Source organism: Oculina patagonica, chromosome 12 (assembly GCF_052425735.1).
Source record: "Oculina patagonica isolate OP01 chromosome 12, crgOcupat, whole genome shotgun sequence".
Classification (NCBI taxonomy): Eukaryota; Metazoa; Cnidaria; class Anthozoa; order Scleractinia; family Oculinidae; genus Oculina; species Oculina patagonica.
In genome coordinates, this window is record NC_135769.1 from 22,151,125 (window position 1) to 22,173,292 (window position 22,168).

Genomic DNA, 22,168 nt, shown 5'->3' on the forward strand with positions numbered 1-22,168 from the left:
TAAATGTTTATTTTCTAAAAGTAAATAAATCATGGGAAGGGATGAAGTGCTCCGTACAATTCGCCCTTTTGCCCCATAACCTCACAGGGTCAGCTTTCCCGGTAGAGTGGGACCCAAGTGTTACTGTTGTTGGTGCTTGTGTCTGTTCCCAAGGGTCCTAGAGATTAGGACCCCAAGTTCTTGGGAACGTTCCCAAGGGTCCTAGAGATTAGGACCCCAGGTGCTTGGGAACCAGGGCATGTGGTTGTGTTTGTTCCCAAGGGTCCTGGAGATTAGGACCCCAGTTGCTTGGGAACCTGGTTGATTATGTTGTAGGGCCTCCTGAAAAGACAAAGCGGATTACAACCTCTCGTTGCCAACCAACTGACCTGTGATACCCTGCATGATTGCTATTATATTGGCAACTCGAGCACTTCATCCCTTACCCCTTTTCTCCCATTTAACTTGTTGTCTTGTATTGAATTCATGGGTTGGGAGCATTGACTGATGTAGTTTACTGTGTCATTCTTGCAGACTGCCATAAATTGCTTTAATTTTTTTTTTTGTTTCGCGATTTTCCACCTAGCATACTTTCGAAGGAAATTAAGACGAAATCCGCCAGGACTTCGAGTATTTATTGGACAAAATTATGTACTAAAATTATTCACATCTTATTGCAAATTTTTGTGTTATTGTTTCGATATTCCACTGTATTCCACTTAATCGCTTCTAAGGCATTTTTTACAAAATACCTACACGTGAGATTTCGCCTATAGCTTGTGAACTATGAAATTCATTTTCTCGGACCCTTATAAAAAAATTGGTGTTGGTGTTGTCACGGATAACTACTTACATCTTTACATTTCATTAAGAGTAGAAAATTACGCAATAGGATTTCAATTATCCTGGTACTTGATTTTTGTCCAACTTAAGGTCGCGGGGGACACCTTATGCTCATCATTATGCATTTATTTAAAGCGTATGCACGAAGTACAACGACTGACATCGAAAACTTTACGAGATATTTATGACTGGAAAAAAATATGGGCGCGTGCGCGTGATTTGTAAAAAATCCCGGTTTCTTTGATATTTTAACCAATTTAAAACAACACTTGACGATATACGTTCATACAGATTGTAGGAAGTCTTTGAGCTTATTTTCATTTAAATTTGAATATTTCTGCAACTCAAAGTAATCACAAAAATATTCGGCAAATAAACAATCGTGTCCTTTTTAAAAACGCATTGTTCTCACCATAAAAGCGTGGAATATAATTACCATAATTACATCTCTTATTGGCAAAATGATCGTATTTAGGTCGGGACACCTTCGGAAATCTCAAAGTTTGGACTTTTCCGACAATTTTGTGGCAGAGAATACAGCACGGATAGAGAAATTCATGACTTGCCACTGCAGATAGGTAAACTATGAATACTGTAGTGTGTCATAACAGAAGCGGATTCCGAATTTTAAAAGTGTGCTTTTACAAAGAGATAGAAGACATTAAATTCAAATTTGCACACTTAAACCGCCATAACTTGCTGGCAAACTTTAAATTTAGAAATCCGCTTCTGTTATGACACTCTAGAGGTATTGGCTGATTAGTTTTTTACAAGATCACAGTGTACTGTCTCCTACTCGTTCTGCAAACTCTGCCACAAAATAATGTTTTTCCCAATTTGGCACTAACGAGGCTATAACATCGCCGTTAAATGCAATCTACCAAATAAAAGATGACATTCACAATCTTGCATCATTTCTTTATGTCTCTGTAAAATTTGACCTTAATCGCACCCATAACAGGTGAGAAATAAGCGTTTTAAAAGATGCAGGTCAAGCAAAATTTCCCTTCATGAATTTATTCATGCTGGAGGTATCCCCCACGACCTTAAACTAATATTACTCGATTTCCTGCAGCGCGCTCGACTCCGAGTCGAACGGCCCGGGTTCGAGGCCTGGCCGGGGCGCTGCGCTGTGTTCTTGGCAAGACACTTTACTCTCAAAGTGCCTCTCTCCACCCAGGTGTATAAATGGGTACCGGCGAATTTACTGCTGGGGGTAACCCTGCGATGGACTAGCATCCTATCCAGGGGGGAGTAGCAATACTCCTAGTCGCTTAATGCTACGGAAACCGGGATAAGCTCCGGCTGTATGGGCCACTTGGCTCGGACACAGACTTTAATTGCATAAAATAGTTTGGAAAATCATTGCACAGTGGACAGAAATTCATTTTATCTTTTTATGGTTTCTAGACTGATGCACTAAAATAACATGGTTTTCGGACTACGTTAAGAAAGTTATACGCGACAATCACGTGGCGGAACCAGGACGTATCTTTATTGCCGAATAACTTTCAACTTCAATGCTGGTTGTTGTCCTTTTCTCTTCCTCCTCATTTAGTTTTCCATTACTTTCCGAGCTTGCCTGGTCCTCCAGCTTCAGTCTTATTATTAAACCAGAAAAATTAATTTGAATTTGAATATACAGTATTTATTTTTCAGACAATTGTTATTCCCCGGTGGTTCCAGTCTTTATGTTCGCTCACACTGATTTCATTTAACCTTGCCAAGATGTACAGCAAATTTATTTTGGCGCGTTCAAAAATAAACTTTGACCCCTTCTTTTTGAATCAGTTTCTAGGCGTAAGATTAATCTTAATAAATGTTTCTCGTTGTTTGTTTATCATCTGATATTCTGCATGCTAAAAGGTTGCACATGTGCAGACGTCTGCATGCAGGGTTGTATGAGTGAAATATTTGTCATATATATAAATAATTAATGGTAATAAAACTGAGCACAGTTTTGAATTTAGAAATGAGCCAAGATGTAATTATTTACAGAATTAGGCCTGAGCCAAAACAATTAGATCCAGCAATAATTTTGTTATTGAAGTCGTTATTAAAATTTTAAAAAACCACAGAACTCTAATTAAAAATTGCATTTAAAATAAAAAGCTGATAGGAGAGTGCATACACTCAACTAAAAAAAATATATCACAGTGTAAAAGTTATCTGACAAGTTGAAATTGAAAAAAAAAAGCTTTGTTATTATTGGAAGAGGTGAAGATTTGGTTTGGTTTAGAAAGAGTAATTATGATATTAATAGTGGTAGTGCACAACAAATTTTAGTTTAATTAAGAAAATTAGGCCGCCAACAAAGGCCGCCAAAAGGCTGTCGTGTTGCAAAAAAACATTAACTGTTCCAGTTACATGCTGAGCAACAAAAGAATAGCAAACTATAGTAACACAAATATATTATCGTTGTTTAGAACACAGACCGGCCAGATCTCATTCGATGCCAAGTTGATATACGGTATGCGATGCTTTTCTTATTGCTAGCGAGCTCGTGAAAATTACTTTAAATCTGATTTCTTCCTTCTCGATCAAGCGTGAGGTTGTCTCCAGTGATCTGAACAAGCTACAAGGTTGGTATATACAAAAGTAAAATGTAGCCGCATTTTTTGTAAATTAAGACTTTACAAACTACCCAATTTTATATGTCGACGCGTCGGACAGAGGAAAAAAGCATCGGACGATAGCCTTTTCGCCATGTGACTAGTAACGATAAACGTTACGTTTCACCGTTTGACTTGTGATAATTTTAAGTCCTGATAAGTTCCTATTGCAGAAAACTGTCGGATTTTGAAGAAACTATTAATTGAAAACAAGAGAGGTTCATCCTCTCTTATTGGAATAGTGAGATAAATGATAAAGTTCTGTCAAGATTCTACCTAAAAAACAAACAAACAAACCGACGATATCCGAGCACCTGCAAGGCCGGCTTTGAACAGTAATGCCACATTTTATTGTTTAAAATCGTTTTTATTTCACGCTTGGTCCGTTGTCGATACAGAAAATTTAACAGCTAGTTTGTTGACATGCTTTTGGAGAGCCTAAAATAATCTAGAAACAAACTGACTTTGTCCAAGCCAACCTAACAATGGAGATTTCATTTGTTAGCACAGAACTCAATAAATGCAACCGGACGATCCATTTGGAAGTACAGATGCGGGGATGAAAGCTGGGTAACAAGATGGACAAAATTGGAAACCGACTCGCATTTACACGTTTTGGCTTGAATTCCCTTGAAATTTCTTAACTATATATTCTCATCGACACTGAATAAATGTTCGAAATTTCCTCCTTTTTGGCGGCTTGACGCTGTTTATAACGTGGGTTTAGCAAAGTTTCAATTTAAAGAATGTAAACATCTCCTTATTTGCAGGGCTACTCGGTGTTGTGTGCTGTCATTTACAATGAATACGCAAGTGAGACCGATGCGCGTTTTTTCTACTGATTTCTGGAAGGAAAAAGTGGGACTGGGCCAAACAGCACCATGTTATTCCAGATGGGAAGCGTATGCCCTCAGTACAACTCTTCACGGACTAAGACACGTTTTCGAAAGGGGTTATTCCTTTGCTAAACGGTTTGTTTGGCTCATTCTTCTCTGTAGCGCTACTGCCGTTTGTTTGTATCTTAACACTTTAAGCGTAGCAAAATTTATCTCAAAGCCAATAAAAACAGTAATTTCGCAAGAAACGCCATCAGACGGCTTGAAATTTCCTGCTGTAACGATCTGTAATTTAAACATGTTTATGAAATCCAAGATAGACATCGCCGACGACGATGAACAGTTTGGAAAGATGGGTTTGAACATAACTGGATGCAGTGAAATACGAGCAGTTCGTGGAAATCTCACTTGTGGACAAGCACTGTTGTGTGCTTATGCGTTGTATGGGACAGCACTTATTAAAGGCTGCAATGAGACGACGCGCCAGAACATAGTCGATGCTTTAAACCGTTCATCGGAGCGCCTGTTTAACGAGGAAGAATTTCTCACAAGGTATGGTCATGACATGGCTGGCATGTTTGTTCTTTACTGCCGATTCATGCATATTATAGAATGTTCTGACAACAACTTTGTTCCAACCCTTACAACTGAAGGCCTATGTTTCACCTTTAACTCTGGTGACAATGATCCTGTGCTTTACTCATTTATCGAAGGCACCGATTTAGGCCTAAATATTCTACTAGACGTTCAAACGAACGAAAGCACTCTCAGTGACTTTTCGAACGGATTTAAAGTGATTCTGCACGACCAAAAAACGTTTGTCAACCAACATGATGGATTTAACATCCTTCCTGGGACCCATGCGTCGGTTGCAGTCAAGTTAAGAAAGGTTAGTAATGTACCCTGCCACAGTTATGCTTGTACGCGTGCTTAAGGTGTTGTTTAATATCACCGATGCTTAATTTTGAAAGCAAGGTTGAAACTCAAAGGGCCTTACTGTTCCTGAACAGGCATCGTGCAATATTCTTTCCTGTGTATTGTTATTCGTGACATATAGAAAAGGTATGGGGAATCGCTCTAGCCTGGGACAATCCAAACCGGGCTCAGTAAATCACAAGGTAGATGGCGGAGGCTTCAAACCGGCTTCCTCGCAAGGCGGGTGGGTGGGAGCCAACAACTCGATGTCGCGGACTTGAGTGGAGGGTACAAAGGATAGCACCTGTTTCCAAAACTGACTTTTTTATCTTCTGGTTATTTTTTTTTATAGCACATCAGACTTCCAGCACCTTATCGAACAAACTGCCAACAGAAGAAGTTACCTGGAATTGGTTCCTACACAAAGGACGGCTGCGTTTACCAATGTGTCGCAAACATAACCCTGGCCAAATGTGGGTGCCGTCGTCTTGGATTTCCAGGTAATTTTATTTAAATATGCGTTTGTTTGTTTTATTATCATCTAATCACCGTTTTCATTTGGGTTATAATTTAGGTAGTCACGTATTAACCGGGCTATGCCGTGTTATCTTTTTTAAACTATTAATTCAATGCTAATCCGATCAAAACATCATAACTATAGTACATTGCTGTACATTACATACTGACACTAACTTCAAAGTTTATACATTGTTCATTTATTTATCTTCTTTGCAAATCACAAAAGTTTGTTTGTTTTTTATTATTTGTACTCAAGGTTCCTCATGTAACAAAGTTCTATTTTCTTTTCTTTTTTTAGAACCGAAGGAAGTAGCTCTGTGCTCACTCCAAGACTCAAATTGTCTTACTGATTCTCGAAGTAAGAGCATGCACTTAAACGCTATCAAAATAATTATCAATTCATTCTGAAGCCAACCAAACGTTGATAACACTCACTCCATTTGTTTCACCCAAAAATTTTCTATGCACAATTTAGAACGCCAGATTTATAGGAAACATGGACTCGTAGCTGTTTATTCATTCCTTGTGGGTTAACCATGTGTCCATGTCTTTTGATCATGACAAGCAGGTATGCCAAAAATCACAATTTTTGATATAATTCTTCAATTTATTAATATGATATATGTCTATTTTTACGCACCAGTAGTATTCTGTGTAAATTTCCGTTATTTTCTGACAATCTAAAAAAGTGATGAAATCCAAGATGGCGGCTCTTATGACGTCATATGACGTCACAGCCGAAAAAGATTTTGACATTTTGTAGAGTGAGCTTAGGGCTTTCTACGCAATGCAAAATAATTTCTTTGGTCATCAAAAGAACAAAAACCTTGGAGGTTCCATCAACCCCCCTCCGCTCTGTATGAATTTGCTTGTACGTCCGAGGGTTAAGGGTCAAAAAAGCTTGAGTCACGTCCATATTGGTTCATTTTAAATTTTCCGAAAAGCAAACCCTTCCTTTTCACCACCACAACCCGTCGTCGCCATTCCCCAGGATGCTCTAACAAGTGACTGCACCTTGCAACAAGAACTGCAAGCAGTTTATAATCGTGCGGGTAATGTTTGACCACCTGACCTCTTTCAGTGCTTTGGCTTAAAGCATAGTTAATAGGCACGGCGCCGCACAGTAAAATCTTTAGAAAAGCAGTCACTTGAGAAACACACAAGTCGTGTTTGCGTTAGTCACGGAGTGAACGTGACATGAATTTCCTTTACCACGTCATCTTTTGCTTTTTAAAACCACTTGCCTAGCCGGAAAAATGCCTGCTTACGCATGCAAATATTTATTTTGTTCCGAATGTTCAATAAAATAAACCCAAACCAGTTTATTTAAAAGAAAGCCAAATCACGCCAAAATAAAGAGTAGACTAAGGCCATCCCATTGTGTTTCTCCGTTTAGCGTCTTCCGACAAGCTTTTGGTAATTCCCCTGGCGCGATGACGTGTATCCCGTGCTTTGACACATTCTTGCTGAGCTTGCAACTTACGTTTCGATAACGTTTCGATTCTCAAAATACCGTAAACTCAAAACAAAAATTGGGATATCCAGAAAATAAGTCGTCGTTTTGCAATATTTAACACGTTCCGGGTAAATTGTACGACTTGTACTCGCTCCGAGCCAAACGCTTGAGTAACACAACAATAAATATTTCACACAAACAGAGCGCAGAGTATTCAAACAGAAAATAGGTGAATGATTATTTATAGCTACAAGCGAGAGATCGCGTGACATGGGTCTGACGTAGTGGTAGTTTTAAATAGCTTGGACATGTCCAAGCGGTCTTTGTTTTCGCTATGTGATTATATTCAGACCTCTCTTCTTGTAAAATATGGAATGAAACAAAATTATACATTTCAGAGAGCAGAGTGTTCATGTTAAACGCGAGTGATCGGCTGATCGCTATTAAATATTAAATCTTGCGTGACCGTGACAGAAGAGCCGGCTGGGCCGCGTAGGTCTGGATCGATTTACCGACAAAAAAACAACAAAAAAATTCCGTGCAGATTATGAATCGGGCCCAGGCCCCCGCCCGATTAATAAGACAAAATCTGTATCCTCAACTACAGAAGATTTGACAACAGTTGAGCAATCACTTATTAGGAGCATGCAGTGCTGATAATTGTGATAATCACTGGACAATATCTCTTTCATTCCATAACTACTGCGCCTTATAACCTTTCAGGACAAACGAACATCACAGAGTGTTCTTGCAACAACGCATGCTCAGAACTGGAATTCGAAGCAGCTGTTTCTTACTCCAAATTTCCAGATAACTCAATTGTTCAAATTTTGCATGACGTCTTTGGGAAAAGGGAGAGTACCAGTTACATGAGGTAAGTTACTTTTGGAAATCATTTAAGCTAACCTGTTTTGTGCTCTCATAGTGTTGAGTAAATTCAAGAAACCCTTGCATTGGGTAAACCCTTGAAATACTTGGATTACCCAGGCGTTATTGCGTTTCTTTGAGGTATCTTCATGAGGTATCTTCATAGGGCTTTTAAATACCTTAATGGCAATATTTTTTACCATTTCTATATCTCAACTTGTGAAATACCTCGCCTTTTCGGCCGGAGCCATGCCATGTATATTCCACTGTAGGGAGCCCCCTTCATGCCTGTGTATGGGATTGGTTAAAAATAATCATTCTTGCTAGTATCAATTTTATGGGTTTTTTTGTTAAATCGCAGAAGCAACTGTCTCCCTCATTTGAGAAATGATTGATATCAGGTTAAAATCACTTTACACTTTTAGTTTATTTCACGCGTTTGGAAGAAATGTAATTCGCTTTATAAAAAAAGAAGCGTTTGCATGTCATCGGGCTACGATGGAAAGTCCTCTTATGCAAGTTTTCCACCAATGAGAGGTATCTGTACATGTTAGCACACAGTCGATAACTATTGTTTGTTATTAATTCTTATTAATCCTGATTTTCGGGTGAGCACTGGCGCAGTAGAGAGAGCAGTCGTCTCCCACCAAAGTGGGTTTAGTTTGTTGTTGTTGTTTTTTTTTTTAAATAATTTGTTGTTGGTTCTAGATCTCATCGTTGCTCCGAAGGTTTTTATCCGTGGATCTTCGGCCCGGGGGGGGGGGGGTTTTCCAAATTCCAATTCGCTATTGGTTGCACGTATACGTCGCGTCTTAACGAGCTCCTGAGCTCTTCTGTGTAACGTGGGTAATACAAATAACATTTAACATTACAAAAAATTGCATTTGCATTACATTTTGTTTTGTTTTTATTTTTCCTTTTTATGAACTTCGCCTGAAAACGCCTGTACAGAGAAAACTATGTTTTTCTTCAAATCGGTTTCAAGCATTTGGCCTACGAAAACCGCGAAGATATCCCCAGTTATGGAACGGAAAGTCTATTCGGTAAGTGGAATTTATATCCGGTGTGCGGGAAAGAAGAGCCATATGAAACAGGCGGGAATGATCTAGGAAAATTGTGAATTAATTACCTTAAGCTTGCACTGGATCCAGCAGATTTCGCCACCTTTCCTCTTCGAACAGATTGAGAAATCCTGTAGACCTAAGGGAATTATACCCGCAGAATTTTCGAGTCTTTTTTCTTTCTAGAGCTTGTAACACTAGCACGCCAAATCACGTTAGCATCTAATGTTAATGTATTTTATTATTTACACTGCAAATAAATGAACAATTTGTCGATTAACTGGTATAAACTGATTTAATTTATGAGCAGCATCAATTTTGTTTAAAATTGTGGTTGAAGCGAAGAGTGATATAGCCTGTGAACGGGCTATCAGGTTGACAATAGACTGAAGAAGAAAAAAGAAAAGCCAGCGAGCGAGGCGAGGGGAAGGGGTGATGGAAAGTCTAGTCGCTTGGCTCGTTTCAGTCGCGAGCTCCCGTGGAGCCTGCTGATAGGCAAAAAGTAGCACAAAAGTGTCGAAAAATGCCGTTTTCCATTTATAATAGCAAAACATATTCATGTTTTTTTTTTTTTTTTTTTTTTTTTAGGTGAAATTGGCGGCAACATGGGCTTGTTTCTCGGATGCAGTATACTGACGATCTGCGAGTTCTACCAGTTTCTGTGGGATACACTAATGAGCAGGATAAGAAAGCGCTCCGCGAATGTAAACGCCGAACTCAGCAACGCATAAGCACTAGACATGATGTAAAATGCAAATCTCCTTAAATTCTCCACGGTGGCTGTGGTGCCGTCTAGCTATAAATCAGTAACCATAATCACGCACGAACGTTAACGAGACCTGAATGCGACAGTTAGCATGGTTAACTTCCCCGGGGGAGTACTCTTTAAAAATTGTGCGGGAGTATGCAGCATACTTCCTAAAACACTTACCTATTTAATTAGGACTAAAATATGCGTTATTCCTTAGCCTATTTTAGACCTGATCACAAATTTAGAGACTTTTGGCCTTTTTCAGACCTGTCCCTACCCAGAAACTGCTTCGCTCTCCGTAAATATTTGTTACAGGCTTGAAATTCCTGCACTGATTTAATCGCACATCCTAAGAAAACCATAAAAAATAGTTTCTTCCGAGAAATATATCTTATTGATAAGACGCTACTAAAATCCCATGTTTCCTTCTTTTTAGCCAAATTTAGAGGGGCTTTAATGTTTGCAATCATAATGAAAAGCACGTGTGCGGGCCTGAAATATCACAGGGAGCCCAAGTGCGTAGCAAGCTGTGCATGCCTGTTGTTGACTGTTGTCGGCTCCCTGTGGACTTGGCTACAAATTAATAAACTCTTGTGCATTTTTTGATGTGTTGCTCTGTCGTTCTTGCAGACCGCCATTAGTATCATTTCGCATATAATTGCTAACATAAAAAGTTTGGAAAAACAATGCACAGTGTACAGAAATTTGTGGATGCTAGACTGAAGGGCTAAAATAACATATTTTTCGGCATAAGATTAAGACAGTTACACACGACAATTATGTGGCGGGACCTGGACTTATCTTGCCGAATAACTCCCAACATCTATGCTGGATTTTGAGCTTTACTCTTCCTCCTCATTTGGCTTACCATTACATTCCGAGCTTGCCTGCTCATCTAGCTTCAGTCTTTTTATAAACCAGAAAAGTTAATTTGAATTTGAATAATTTATAGAATTTTGGTTTGGGGGTATTTATTTTTGGTAAATTGTTATACCCCGGTGATTCCAGTCTCTATGTTCGCTCACACTGATTTCAGTTTTAAACCTTGCCAAGATGACAGCAAATTTATTCAGTAAGACACTTCCTCTCTGGAACCTCTATTTTCATTCGCCCACTGTAAACACTACCTTTATTGTTATTCAGGGCTAGGGGCATTGTTGTCACCTGCTATCTATTGTTTTAAGAACCAATAAATTAACTCGTTCCGAGAGGTAGTGTGCGACCCAATTTATTTGGCTCGTTTTAAAATAAACTTTGATTCCTCCTTTTTCTATCAGTTTCTAGGCGTTAGATAATCTAAATAAATGTACTTCTCGTTGCTTGTTTATAATCTGAAATCCAGCAGGTTCAAGTGTTGCATATGTGCAGACAACTACACGCAGGGTTGTGTAAGAGAAATAATTATTATATAAATAATTAATGGTAATAAAATTGAGTACAATTTTAGTGATTTAGAAAATTAGCCAAATGGAATTATTAACAGAATTACAGCTGAACCAAACCAATTAGATTCAGCAATGAGTTTGTTATTGCAGTCATTATTAAAATGTTTAAAACCACAGAAGTCTAATTAAAAGTCGCGTTTAACATAACAAGGATAACGGGGTGCACAGATGCAACTGGCCGGAAAATAGAATTGTATTCTATTATTTTTGGAGAGTTAATGGTTTGGTTAATTTGCATTGGTGAAAAGAGGTTTTATGATCTCAATTATGGAAAATTAAGGAACAAAGCTTGCCTTGGTTGTCGTTTTCCGAAATAAATTAGAATTTGATATTTTTTCCTAGCGGCAGAGTACGGTACTATTCAAGCTTCATGCTGAGCAACAGCAGAGTACGGTACTATTCAAGCTTCATGCTGAGCAACAAAAAAGTATCCAAGTATAGTGATATAAATAAATTATCGTTGATTGGAACACAGACTGGCCAAATCTCATTCGATGCCAAATTGATATACGGCATTTATTGCTTTTCGCATTTCCAGCGAGCTCGCGAAAATTTAGTACTCTTTAATCTTATCACTTCTTTCTCAATTGAGCCAGAAGTTGTCTTTAGTTATTTGAACAGTCTACAACATACAAGGTGGGTATATGCACAGGCCAGTATTCACAGTTTTCTCTTAACCGAGCAGTAATTGCGAAGCGCCGATGGCACGAGCCGCTAGGGGGTAAAATTTCGAAATCTAGAAGCCCAGAAATCCCATTTTTAGGCAATATCAGAAGTAAAAAGCACATTTTGATATTTACTTACTTACAAGTAATGCATAGCCTCTTAAGGGAACATAAAAAAAATATTAAATACAACATTTTTACCAAAACAAGTGCTTCGGTTCGCCTGTTGATTCCTAACGGCCCCGCTGCAATTTTTGGTGAATTAAGATTTTAGAAACTACGCGATTCTTTTTGACGATCGGTAGAAAAATCAGTCAAGCATTAAATGGTAATCTGTTCTCCTTTCCTTTTCGCTTTTAGTATTTAAAGCCAGTTTACGTTTCAGAAAACTGAATGATTTTGAAAAAAAACTTTCACGAGAGGCTCATCCTGATAATTTTATCCAGTTTCTATTTCTTTGCTACATTTTGCATTGAAACGCTCGAGCACGAAGGGCTTTGGAAAATCATGCTACTTTCCATTGTATACAATCGTTTTAATTTCCTGCTGTGTTCGGTCAAAAAAATATTACAACGATACAAAAAAATTAACGGATAATTTGTTGGCATGCATGTTTTTGTTAACCTAAACAATCTAAAAACGAAACTTTATCATAGGAAATCTGACAAAATGTAGCACAGCATTCGACCAATGGAACGAACCATTAGGACGTAAAGATAGGTAAGGACAGCAAGGTTAAAAATTGCATAAAAATATAGAGAAAATTGAAAACTGAGACTCGCATTTGCAAATCTTGGCTCGGGCTCCTCTTTGAAATTTTTTCAACTCTCATTGACATTGAACAAATTTAGAAATTTCCTCTCTTTTCTTGATTTTAACTCTGACCGTTGAAACGCAGTTTATTACAGTAAGGTAAAGCTTTAATTTAAGAGTGTAAATATCCCTTTACTTGCAGGAAAACTTATTGTTTTGTACCGTTTTAGTCACAATGAATACGCAAGTGGAACCGATGCGCGTTTTTTCTACTGATTTCTGGAAGGAAAAAGTGGAACTGGGCCAAACAACGCAAAGTTATTCCAGATGGGAAGCGTACGCCCACAGTACAACTCTTCACGGACTGAGACACGTTTTCGAAAGGGGATATTCTTTTGCTAAACGGCTTATTTGGCTTATTCTTCTGTGTAGCGCTACTGCCGTCTGTTTGTATCTTAACTCTAAAAGCACAGCGAAATTCTTCTCGAAGCCAATAAAAACAATAATTTCACAAGAAACGCCAATCAAAGGCTTGAAATTTCCTGCTGTGACAATCTGCAATTTAAACAAGTTTATGAAATCCAAGATAGATGTGGCTGACGAGGATGAAAACTTTGAAAAGATGGGACTAAACATAAGTGGATGCAGTAAAATACGAACAGTTCGAGGCAATCTTACTTGTGGACAAGCGCTGCTGTGTGCTCATGTGTGGTATGGGACAGTATTGGTTAACGGCTGCAATGAGACGAAGCGCCAAAACATAGTCGATGTTTTAAACCGCTCATCGGAGCGCCTGTTTAACGAGGAAGAATTTCTCACCAAATATGGTCATGACATGGCTAGCATGTTTGTTGTTTACTGCCGATTCATGAGAAACACAAAATGTTCTGACAAAGATTTTGTTCCAACCGTTACACAAAACGGCTTATGCTTCACCTTTAACTCTGGACACAATGATACCGTGCTTTATTCACTTTTCGAAGGCCCCGATTTAGGACTAAATATTATACTAAACGTTCAAACGAATGAAAGCACTCTCAGTGAGTTTTCGAACGGATTGAAAGTGATTGTGCACGACCAAAAAACGTTTGTAAACCGTCATAATGGGTTTAACATCCTTCCTGGGACCCATGCGTCGGTTGCGGTCAAGTTAAGGAAGGTTAGTAGTGTATCTTACTGACAATGGCGGATCTAAGGGAGGGCCCCGGGGGACCTGCGCCCCCACCTTATTTTCAGGCCAAACCATGGCCTGTATGGCTTAAAAAATATTTTCGAGAGCGGGCCCACCTCTTATAGTATTCTTGGAGTCTGGATGAACGCGCGGGCCCCCACTAACCTGAAGGCCTGGATCTGCCACTGACTGATCTGCATCTACCGAAGGACCAAAACAAACTTTTTCATTTTATTTAATCCTTTCTAGCACATCAGACTTCCAGCACCATTTCGAACAAACTGTCAGCAGACGAAATTGCCAGGAATTGGTTCATACACGAAGGACGGCTGCCTTTACCAATGTATCGTTAATACAACAATAACTCAATGTGGTTGCCGTCGCCTTGGATTGCCAGGTAACATTTAGGTTTTGCAGTCAAATATACACCGGGCTACGATGTGTTACCTTCATTTAGCGATTCGGCGGGCATAATTAATCAAACAAAATATCAAAACAATAATATTCTTGCATAGGCTCGTGCCGATAGTGCTAGCTCTTTTTGGCATTATTTGGCTTCGCGAGCATTTTTTCTACATTTTATCTCAAAAAGCACTGCTAGCATTATTTTGGATTTTCGAATGATTATTTGTATAATTTTGTGTTAAAAAGCACAAACTGACTTTATTTATGGCGCCCAAAGCCTCCCAGATGCATTTTGCCCTCATTTTAGTCAAAGGAGCCGAGAAGGCCTGGGGAATAGGTTTGATAGGTCAGCGGTTTTCTTCTAGAAACCGAGTCCATCAGACCCGTTTAAAGATGGCGTCATCCACGAGGCCCTGTTAGGGGTTTTTGGGATAAGGGATAACTGGAAAAATAATTTTAGGGATAAGGGATAACGGGAAAAATAGTCTAGGGATAAGGGATAACAGGATTAGTTTAAGGGATAATTGAAAACGAGCTCTGTGACGTCCGGGCTCTGTTTTTATCACACTCGACTTGTGCTTTTTACTTTTTTGCTGGCATTTTTTTTAAAACCTTGATCGGTTATCGGTCGTAATTAGTCAGTTCAAGCAACGCACCGTTTTTTTCCCGGATGGCCTAGGGTGAGTGATCACATGCAGTGTGTCTGGTCCCATGTACGCTTTTCATTCTCATCATCATGCCATCATGAAGTTACAGCATGCATTTACAAACAAGGTGAAGAATGGCTTCATAAAACACCAACCCGCCTCCAATTCCAATTCCAATTCTCAGGCTTATATTACGGAAAACCTCATTCCAGTTTTTTGGTAAAAAAATTACCTACGTACAAACACACGGAACTTCCATGGGCAAAAAAATAGCGGTCGCTTTTGCCAATATATTTATGGGCTGAGTCGAAACAGACATTCTTTGAGCCAAAGCGCAATCAAACCTCTCGTTTGGAAAGGATATATCGACGATTATTTGCTCCCTCTGGCTATGGACACCAACAGAGAGGTCTTAACTCAGTTCATTGAACAAGCAAATAATCATCATCCTGCAACCAAGTTCACGGCTGAAATTTCCGATACAGAATCTACTTTCCTGGACACCAGCGCTTACAAAGGCAAAAGATTCATATACGAATCAGTGCTTGACACACGCACCCATTACAAGCCCACTAAACTTGACATTTTGGTAATCTTATTACTCCTTGTGTCGTGTCACGCACCAGGAGTAAAGCCTGAAAGGTTTCATCAAAGGGGAGACCATGAGACTGCTGAGAACAAATTCCTCTCAAACAACATTTGGGGAAAAAGACAAGCACTTCCAATTACATCTTATCGAGAGAGGTTACCCAGAGAGTCTAGTCCAAAGAACTCTCGTGGAAATTTATTTTGAAAGCAGAATTCGAAAGCAGGCCCTAGAACCAAGGACCTTACAGTCAAGTACCTTAAAACAAACCTGAAAATGTTTCGTAAATTGTTGCAGCCGTGTTCAAGAGTATAAGAAGCTCATACCGAAGTGAAATACCGAAATACCCCTTATTAGACAGCTGTTCAAAGTATGGAGGCTTTAAGACAGTCTTGAAGACTTAGAGTTTCAGGCTTTTTCTTGTTGTCTTTGCTCAAGAAAATATTCAAAGCACCTCCCCTAATATCATACAAAAGGGAAAGATATACTCGTAAGATCAAAACTACGAAAATGGCTAATACACGTGCGCAAGAGTCGTGCAGGCCTGTCAACTTAATTTTATCACAGTTATAATAGTTATTCTTAAAGGTAAACATAAATAAGATATTTATTGTTTATAATGAGACATTTATGCAAGATTTCACTTTTCTGTACGGTGAAAACTCCACCATAGATACTTTTAGGGATAACACTGTTGATACTTTTAGGGATAAGGGATAACTGTGCTCTGAATTAAAGGGATAAGGGATAACTGAAACCCCCCTAACAGGGCCTCATCCACGTTGTCATCGACGAACAAAGGAAGACAGCAAGCCAAGGCAACACATGAAAAATGTTACTGAAAATCTGAAAAAATGTAATATTCTATGTTTAAAGAAATCGGAAGGCATTTTAATGTAAAACACGAGCACTTTTTAAAAAAATTAGCATTATTTTGAAAAACAAGCACTACTTTAAGCATTTAATGCTTTTTTACGAGCACTATCGGTAAGAGCCTATCTTGCATACTGCTAGTAACAAACATCCTTTCATTCTCTTCTTCGCAAATAACGGGGTTTATTTTGTTTGTCTACTTATCGTCCTCAAGGTTCCTTACGTAACTAATTATCGCGTAATTGTTTTTTTCTTAGAACCGAAGGAGGCACCCCTCTGCTCCATGCAAGACTCGAGTTGTGTTTTCAATTCTCGAAGTAAGAACATGCACTTATCAAAGAAGGTCTTCCATTTGAAACCAGCCAAGCAGACGATAAGACCTTGGGTTTCATTTTTCTTTAATTTGTCCTACTCTCGCATGAAATTTCGTATTTATCATTCAGTGTTGGTGAATAGTTTTTTGGGAGCAGGGTTGGCGATGTAGTTACAGCGCCCGCTTCCCACCAATGTGACTTCGATTCCCAGACCAGGCATCATTTGTGTTTTAGTTGTTGGTTCTCGTTCTTGCTCCGAGGACTTTGCTCGGGTTTTCCTCCCTCCTAAAATTAAACCAACAATTGCTTCTTTTAGTCCACCCAGCTTGTAATAAATGCGATAGAGACCAAAAAGGCTTTAGAAACGCCCAGATTGGTATCCCTTAAGGGGTTTAGTTTAAAGTTTCTTAATAAGGGTTTTCAAACTGCGGAAGATTCGCCTGCATTTCATCAATCCCTTAGGGGCATTCAATTGAAATTAATCCTATAAAGTCTCGATCTTTCCAAAACTGGTTTGTTTTATATATTTTTTTAGAACAATTGAACATCACAGAGTGTCCCTGCAACAGCGCATGCTCAGAACTGGAGTACGAAGCGGCTGTTTCTTACTCCAAATTCCCGGATAACTCGATTGTTCAAATTTTGCATAAATTTTTTGGGAAAACGGAGACTTCCAGTTACATGAGGTAAGTTGAACTAACCTGTGTCATGCTTCCATATGGCTGGAAGAAATTACGGCAGAGAGGTAAATCGTCATTTTTTCGAACACGATTACGGTGACCAATCATTTTTCTGCTGTTTTGAATCGAGTAGTAACTTTCTTTCTATAGAATAAATATGGACCAACTCACAGTGTAGAATAAGAAAAAATTTTTCGGAAACGTGAGTTTAGCAAGCAATCGTAACTATATTCATGGTGATATTATAAGGATATTTTTTTGGGTATAGACAAGGTGCTATTGCTCCTAAACGAGCAAAGTTTTACAAAAATCTCAGTGCAGGCTCTATTTCAGTGGAATAACCTTAAGGTCATTGCCCTAAATAGAACTGAACACAATTTTTTAACCAAACTTCGCCTATTGGTTTATTACTTAAAGGGAACTTAAACTTTGAAATAAAAAAGGGGGGTCACCAGATTCGTTTAGGAGCAGGAAGACCTTGTATCTTCCATATAATTCCTTTAAAATTCCTCTGCGAGTACTAGCAATTAAGTACACGTTTTTAGCGATAATTTATTTTTTAAACACAAGAATTGATCTGTTTTCATTTTACAGAAAGAACTTGATCGCTACACACAAAAAATTGATAGGTCACCAGACTCGTTTACGAGAAAGCGACAATTTACTTCTCTCGCGGACTAAACCACATAGAAAAAAGCTGCCATTTTGTTTATGTGCGCGCGCTCGCGCGCGCTTATTACGCGTAAAATTCTGCGCAGTAAGGATGCGCAATGTAATACAGGGCAATGACCTTAAGGACGATGTCTGCTTATAACAAAAAAAAAATAACAAAAAAAAAACAACAAGCGAGTGTTTCCATTTCACTAGGCCCGGCTATGATGAAGGGCCCGCTTACGGAAAGTGTTCACCTACAGGAGCTGTATGTTAGCTTACTTTGTTAATACTTTCTGTTTTGTTTTTATAATTTCCTGTTAATGAACTTCGCCTGCAAACGCCTGTACAGAGAAAACTATGTTTTTCTTCAAGTCGGTTTCAAGCATTTGGCCTACGAAAACCGTGAAGATGTCCCTAGTTATGGAACGGAAAGCCTATTCGGTAAGTGGGATTTATAGAGGGTATGGTGAAAGGTTTGTTTCCCTGTGTTCACTTGATTTCCCTTTCCTCTACCAACGGTTTTGACGAATTCTCTAAACTTAATTACCCGAATCAAGAATGTAGCCAAATCAAGAAAGAAATCTAGCTGAAAAAAAACAACGGAGTTTATTATCTACATCGCAAATACACCACAAAAGCGTCGATTGCTTGGTACAGACTGTCGTATTTGAGTTAAGTTCCTGATGAAATAAAATTGCGGTTGAAGAGAAGAGTGGCATAGCCTGTGAACGGTCTCTTAGGTCGAGGATAGATTGAAAAGGGGAAAAGCGTGAGGGGAAGAATAGATGGGGAAACTCCACCTCCACCACCCTGGTTTTCGCACAGCCTCGCTTCTCACGCCCACCGTGGAGCCTGCTTGTAGGTAAAGATTGACAGAAAAGTATTGTACACATGTCGCATTCCACTTATGATCACGGAAAACATCTTCATGTTTTTTTGTTTTAGGTGAATTTGGTGGCAACGTGGGCTTGTTTCTCGGATGCAGTATACTGACGGTCTGTGAGTTCATCCAATTTCTGTGGGACACGCTAATGAGCAAGATTAAGAAGCGCTCCACGAATGTAAACGCCGAACTCAGCAAAGAATAGACAAAAAGCATCTGGGATCAAGGAAATTTCTTTATGTTAATCACAAAGCCGGGTTACTATCAAAAGAGGTTAAATTTGAAACTCAAAAATTGTTAAATTTTTTAAGAGTCCACTGAAAAAAGTATTTTCGTGACATTGTTTGATTACTTTTTATGAAAAAAAATGTCGCATAAATGAGAGTGTCTCCGGCATTTAGTAAAAGTAATGTCAAACATCAAACTAGCAAAACTTTTGTTCTTGTAGTTAGGTATTTAACTTGAACTAAACAGTCCAGTGCATTGAAAAATAGTTAAGAAACTACAGTTTTTAATTGTATAACTTGAACGATATCATGTATGTATATTTGATCTTAGGGACATACTATTTTTTTTTTTTAAAGGAGGGGGGAAGGAAAAACTATTGAAAACAAAATTGTATGCAGGGCCTAGAAAGACAAAATAAATAGTTTGCAAACAGGGTATGTATAATAAAAGTAGCTTGAATTTTAAAAAAATAAACTGTTTGAAGAACTGCATAAACTAAAAAAAAAAGTTTCAGAGGAAAATGTTTTACCCCCCCCCCCCCAGAAAATTATGTTGTGTCCCTTACTAGAAATATAAGTGTATGCACTCTACTTCTTTCTTGTAATTTTTTGCAACGTTTTCATATAAAATAGATGTGATATACAATATATCATATAATTTAATTATCAGGTGAAAGATTTGTAAATGAAAGATCATCCCAGTTTCCAGTGCATGTCATCATGCAACGGTATCGCAGGGGTCATGGAGTCGAATCCCGTTCAAGCCTGAATTTTTATCTCCGGCTTTCTTTTTCATCTACTTAAGTTGTATAACTCGGATGGTCTTTCACGAAAAAGGAAAAAGAAAACATTAACATATTATAGCGATAATATATCAGGTAACTTCAAACTCTTACTAAAGTGATGCAGGGATCCCATGTCACACATGTAGACATGCCAATTATCATGTTTAAAAACATATATCGGGGGTCTTTAAAAAGAAAACGTGCAGAACGTTGACTATATTTATAGCACATATTTTCACATGTGAAGTAAGTGTAGCCTAGTAACAGGCTAGCTCAGCTCAACTCTCAAGGAATACTGTAATATAGGGCGAAAGGGCTAAATATATCATGCAAACATTTACTACAACTGCAAACAAAGAACTGTGTTACTCATAAGTGACAAGGGAAGAGATATGTAAATTTTTATCCTTGCATTATTTTATAGATCGATTTATGATTGCGATCGCTTTTTTACTCAATAAAAATGGCACAATAAAGAGACAGTCGAAGGTTGTCCGGCAATGCTAAGGTTGTCTTCACCAAAAATTAATATGTTTTACCAAGTGTTTTTATTAAAGGATGTTGCGTGATGCGTCACATTGGACGTGCTTAAACCCATTTATTTGTAAGATTAAATATTCAAATATAATGACGTAACTCATATAAAATACGTGCATGTTTAGTTATTATTGTATTTTTTGTAAACCACACTACCGAGACAGAAGTAAAGATCTTGTCCAGATCAAGATGAAATTATCGATATTTCTCTTGCTTCTCTTGCCAACTACCCAGCCGGTAAGTACTGTGAAATCATCACTTGTTTTATCGATTGTTCGAAGTGAATTCAAGCGTTCCGAATGCTAGTGTTTTTCATTTCGTTGCTTGATACTGTCACGCTCTGATAACCGAGTTGAAAATCTACGTTTGAACTTCTTCGTCCAAATTCTAAAACTCTGTGCTTTTTTTTCTTGTCATAGCATATCTTATCAGGCATTTAAGTATGTAATATTGCTGCATATTTTTACGAGTCTTGTTGTGTTTTGGCGAGCTCAACGCAGCCGTATACCAAGGACGAGTAAAAAATGTGCTAAAATATCAGATTTATTGAACATTCAACACCTCATGGTAAATTTCGTTCCCGCAAACCTAGGATTTCGGGAAAAAACTAGACCTGAGCATTTCAGAGTTTAACACCTCAGTGTACAAAAAAACCTGTGAAGTCAGTTTTCTTTGTTTTGGAACTATTGCTTTCCTGTCCTATATTGTTTTAGGTTTTAGTAGTTTCTGTTTACCTTTTTTACGTCTTTGCCGTTTTCACACTAAAGACGGACAATCGTCTAGACGGAAAAATCGTCTTAGACGGACAAGTTGTCTTAGTGTGAAAACGGGACGGACACGATTTTGACGTACAAGTCGTCTGAATTTGTCCGTCGATTTGGCCGTCTGGGAAGACGATTTTTCAAAGACGACTTGGTCGTCTAGACGGACAAGTCGTCACAAAGCTGTCTTTAATTCACACTAGACGAACAAATCGTCAGACGACTTGTTCGTCTAGACGATTTGGCCGTAATCTAGTGTGCAAAAACGGCCAATAGTGAGTTTGACAGGTTTTTTCACCGAGGATGTTCCGATTCCGGCGTCTCACGGCACGCTGTTCATTCTATGCACTGGTTGAGACTGGCTACGAGCCAAAATTATGATCAAATTTAGTGAGAAATTTGCAACTGCTTTCAATTTTTTTAAATTGCAGTAAGGGCTTTGTACTGCTACGTTTGTAGCAGTGACGAATCATTTGAAGAGTGTACAAAGACGCAGAAAAAACAGGAATGTCCGGGCGGGAATTACCGATGCTTCTACCAGCACATCGACTACAGTGACTCGCAGGGAAAGAGGGTCAAGACATATACTAAGGGATGCACCCTTCCCTCGGAATGCTCTAAGGATACGAGACCAATTTGCCAAGAAAGGGAAAAGGAGTATGATAGTGTCACATGTGAGATAACATGCTGCAGCGGAGGCATCTGTAACGAGACTTCGGGTTCCATGGCTGTGATCAGCAGTGTTTTACTAGTGGCATGCGCAGTATTTATTCTAGCTATCTCATAGCAAAAGTCTGGGACTTTTGCTGCTGCTGCTGTAGTATTAAGGGATCGTTATGTTATAGAATATAACAATTAGCAAATGCTGTTCTATTTATTTTTCTTTTTGTCACTTTAAGCAGCCAACCCAAAATGAAGACAAGAAATGTAACTCATATTTTTT

At 38.6% G+C, this 22,168-nt stretch overlaps 2 protein-coding genes across 4 annotated transcripts; both read left to right on the plus strand.

The window, feature by feature from the left end:
* Positions 1 to 3,255: 3,255 nt before the first annotated feature.
* Positions 3,256 to 10,407, plus strand: LOC144632380 (acid-sensing ion channel 1-like). Of its 2 annotated transcripts, XM_078491010.1 has the most exons (7): positions 3,256 to 3,404; positions 4,205 to 5,159; positions 5,538 to 5,685; positions 6,003 to 6,062; positions 7,884 to 8,034; positions 8,979 to 9,070; positions 9,677 to 10,407. In XM_078491010.1, exons 2-7 carry the CDS (start codon positions 4,236 to 4,238, stop codon positions 9,817 to 9,819), a joined length of 1,518 nt encoding a protein of 505 aa, XP_078347136.1. In that variant the 5' UTR covers positions 3,256 to 3,404; positions 4,205 to 4,235; the 3' UTR covers positions 9,820 to 10,407. The 2 variants fall into 2 exon arrangements, with proteins under 2 accessions (XP_078347136.1, XP_078347135.1); XM_078491009.1 differs by lacking the exon at positions 3,256 to 3,404 and having other exon boundaries at positions 3,580 to 5,159.
* A 1,395-nt stretch (positions 10,408 to 11,802) lies between these two features.
* LOC144633672 (acid-sensing ion channel 1A-like) lies at positions 11,803 to 20,261 on the plus strand. Of its 2 annotated transcripts, XM_078492521.1 has the most exons (7): positions 11,803 to 11,920; positions 12,905 to 13,861; positions 14,123 to 14,270; positions 16,642 to 16,701; positions 17,234 to 17,384; positions 18,382 to 18,473; positions 18,978 to 20,261. In XM_078492521.1, exons 2-7 carry the CDS (start codon positions 12,938 to 12,940, stop codon positions 19,118 to 19,120), a joined length of 1,518 nt encoding a protein of 505 aa, XP_078348647.1. In that variant the 5' UTR covers positions 11,803 to 11,920; positions 12,905 to 12,937; the 3' UTR covers positions 19,121 to 20,261. The 2 variants fall into 2 exon arrangements, with proteins under 2 accessions (XP_078348647.1, XP_078348649.1); XM_078492523.1 differs by lacking the exons at positions 17,234 to 17,384; positions 18,382 to 18,473; positions 18,978 to 20,261 and having other exon boundaries at positions 16,642 to 16,891.
* The last annotated feature ends 1,907 nt before the right edge of the window (positions 20,262 to 22,168 follow it).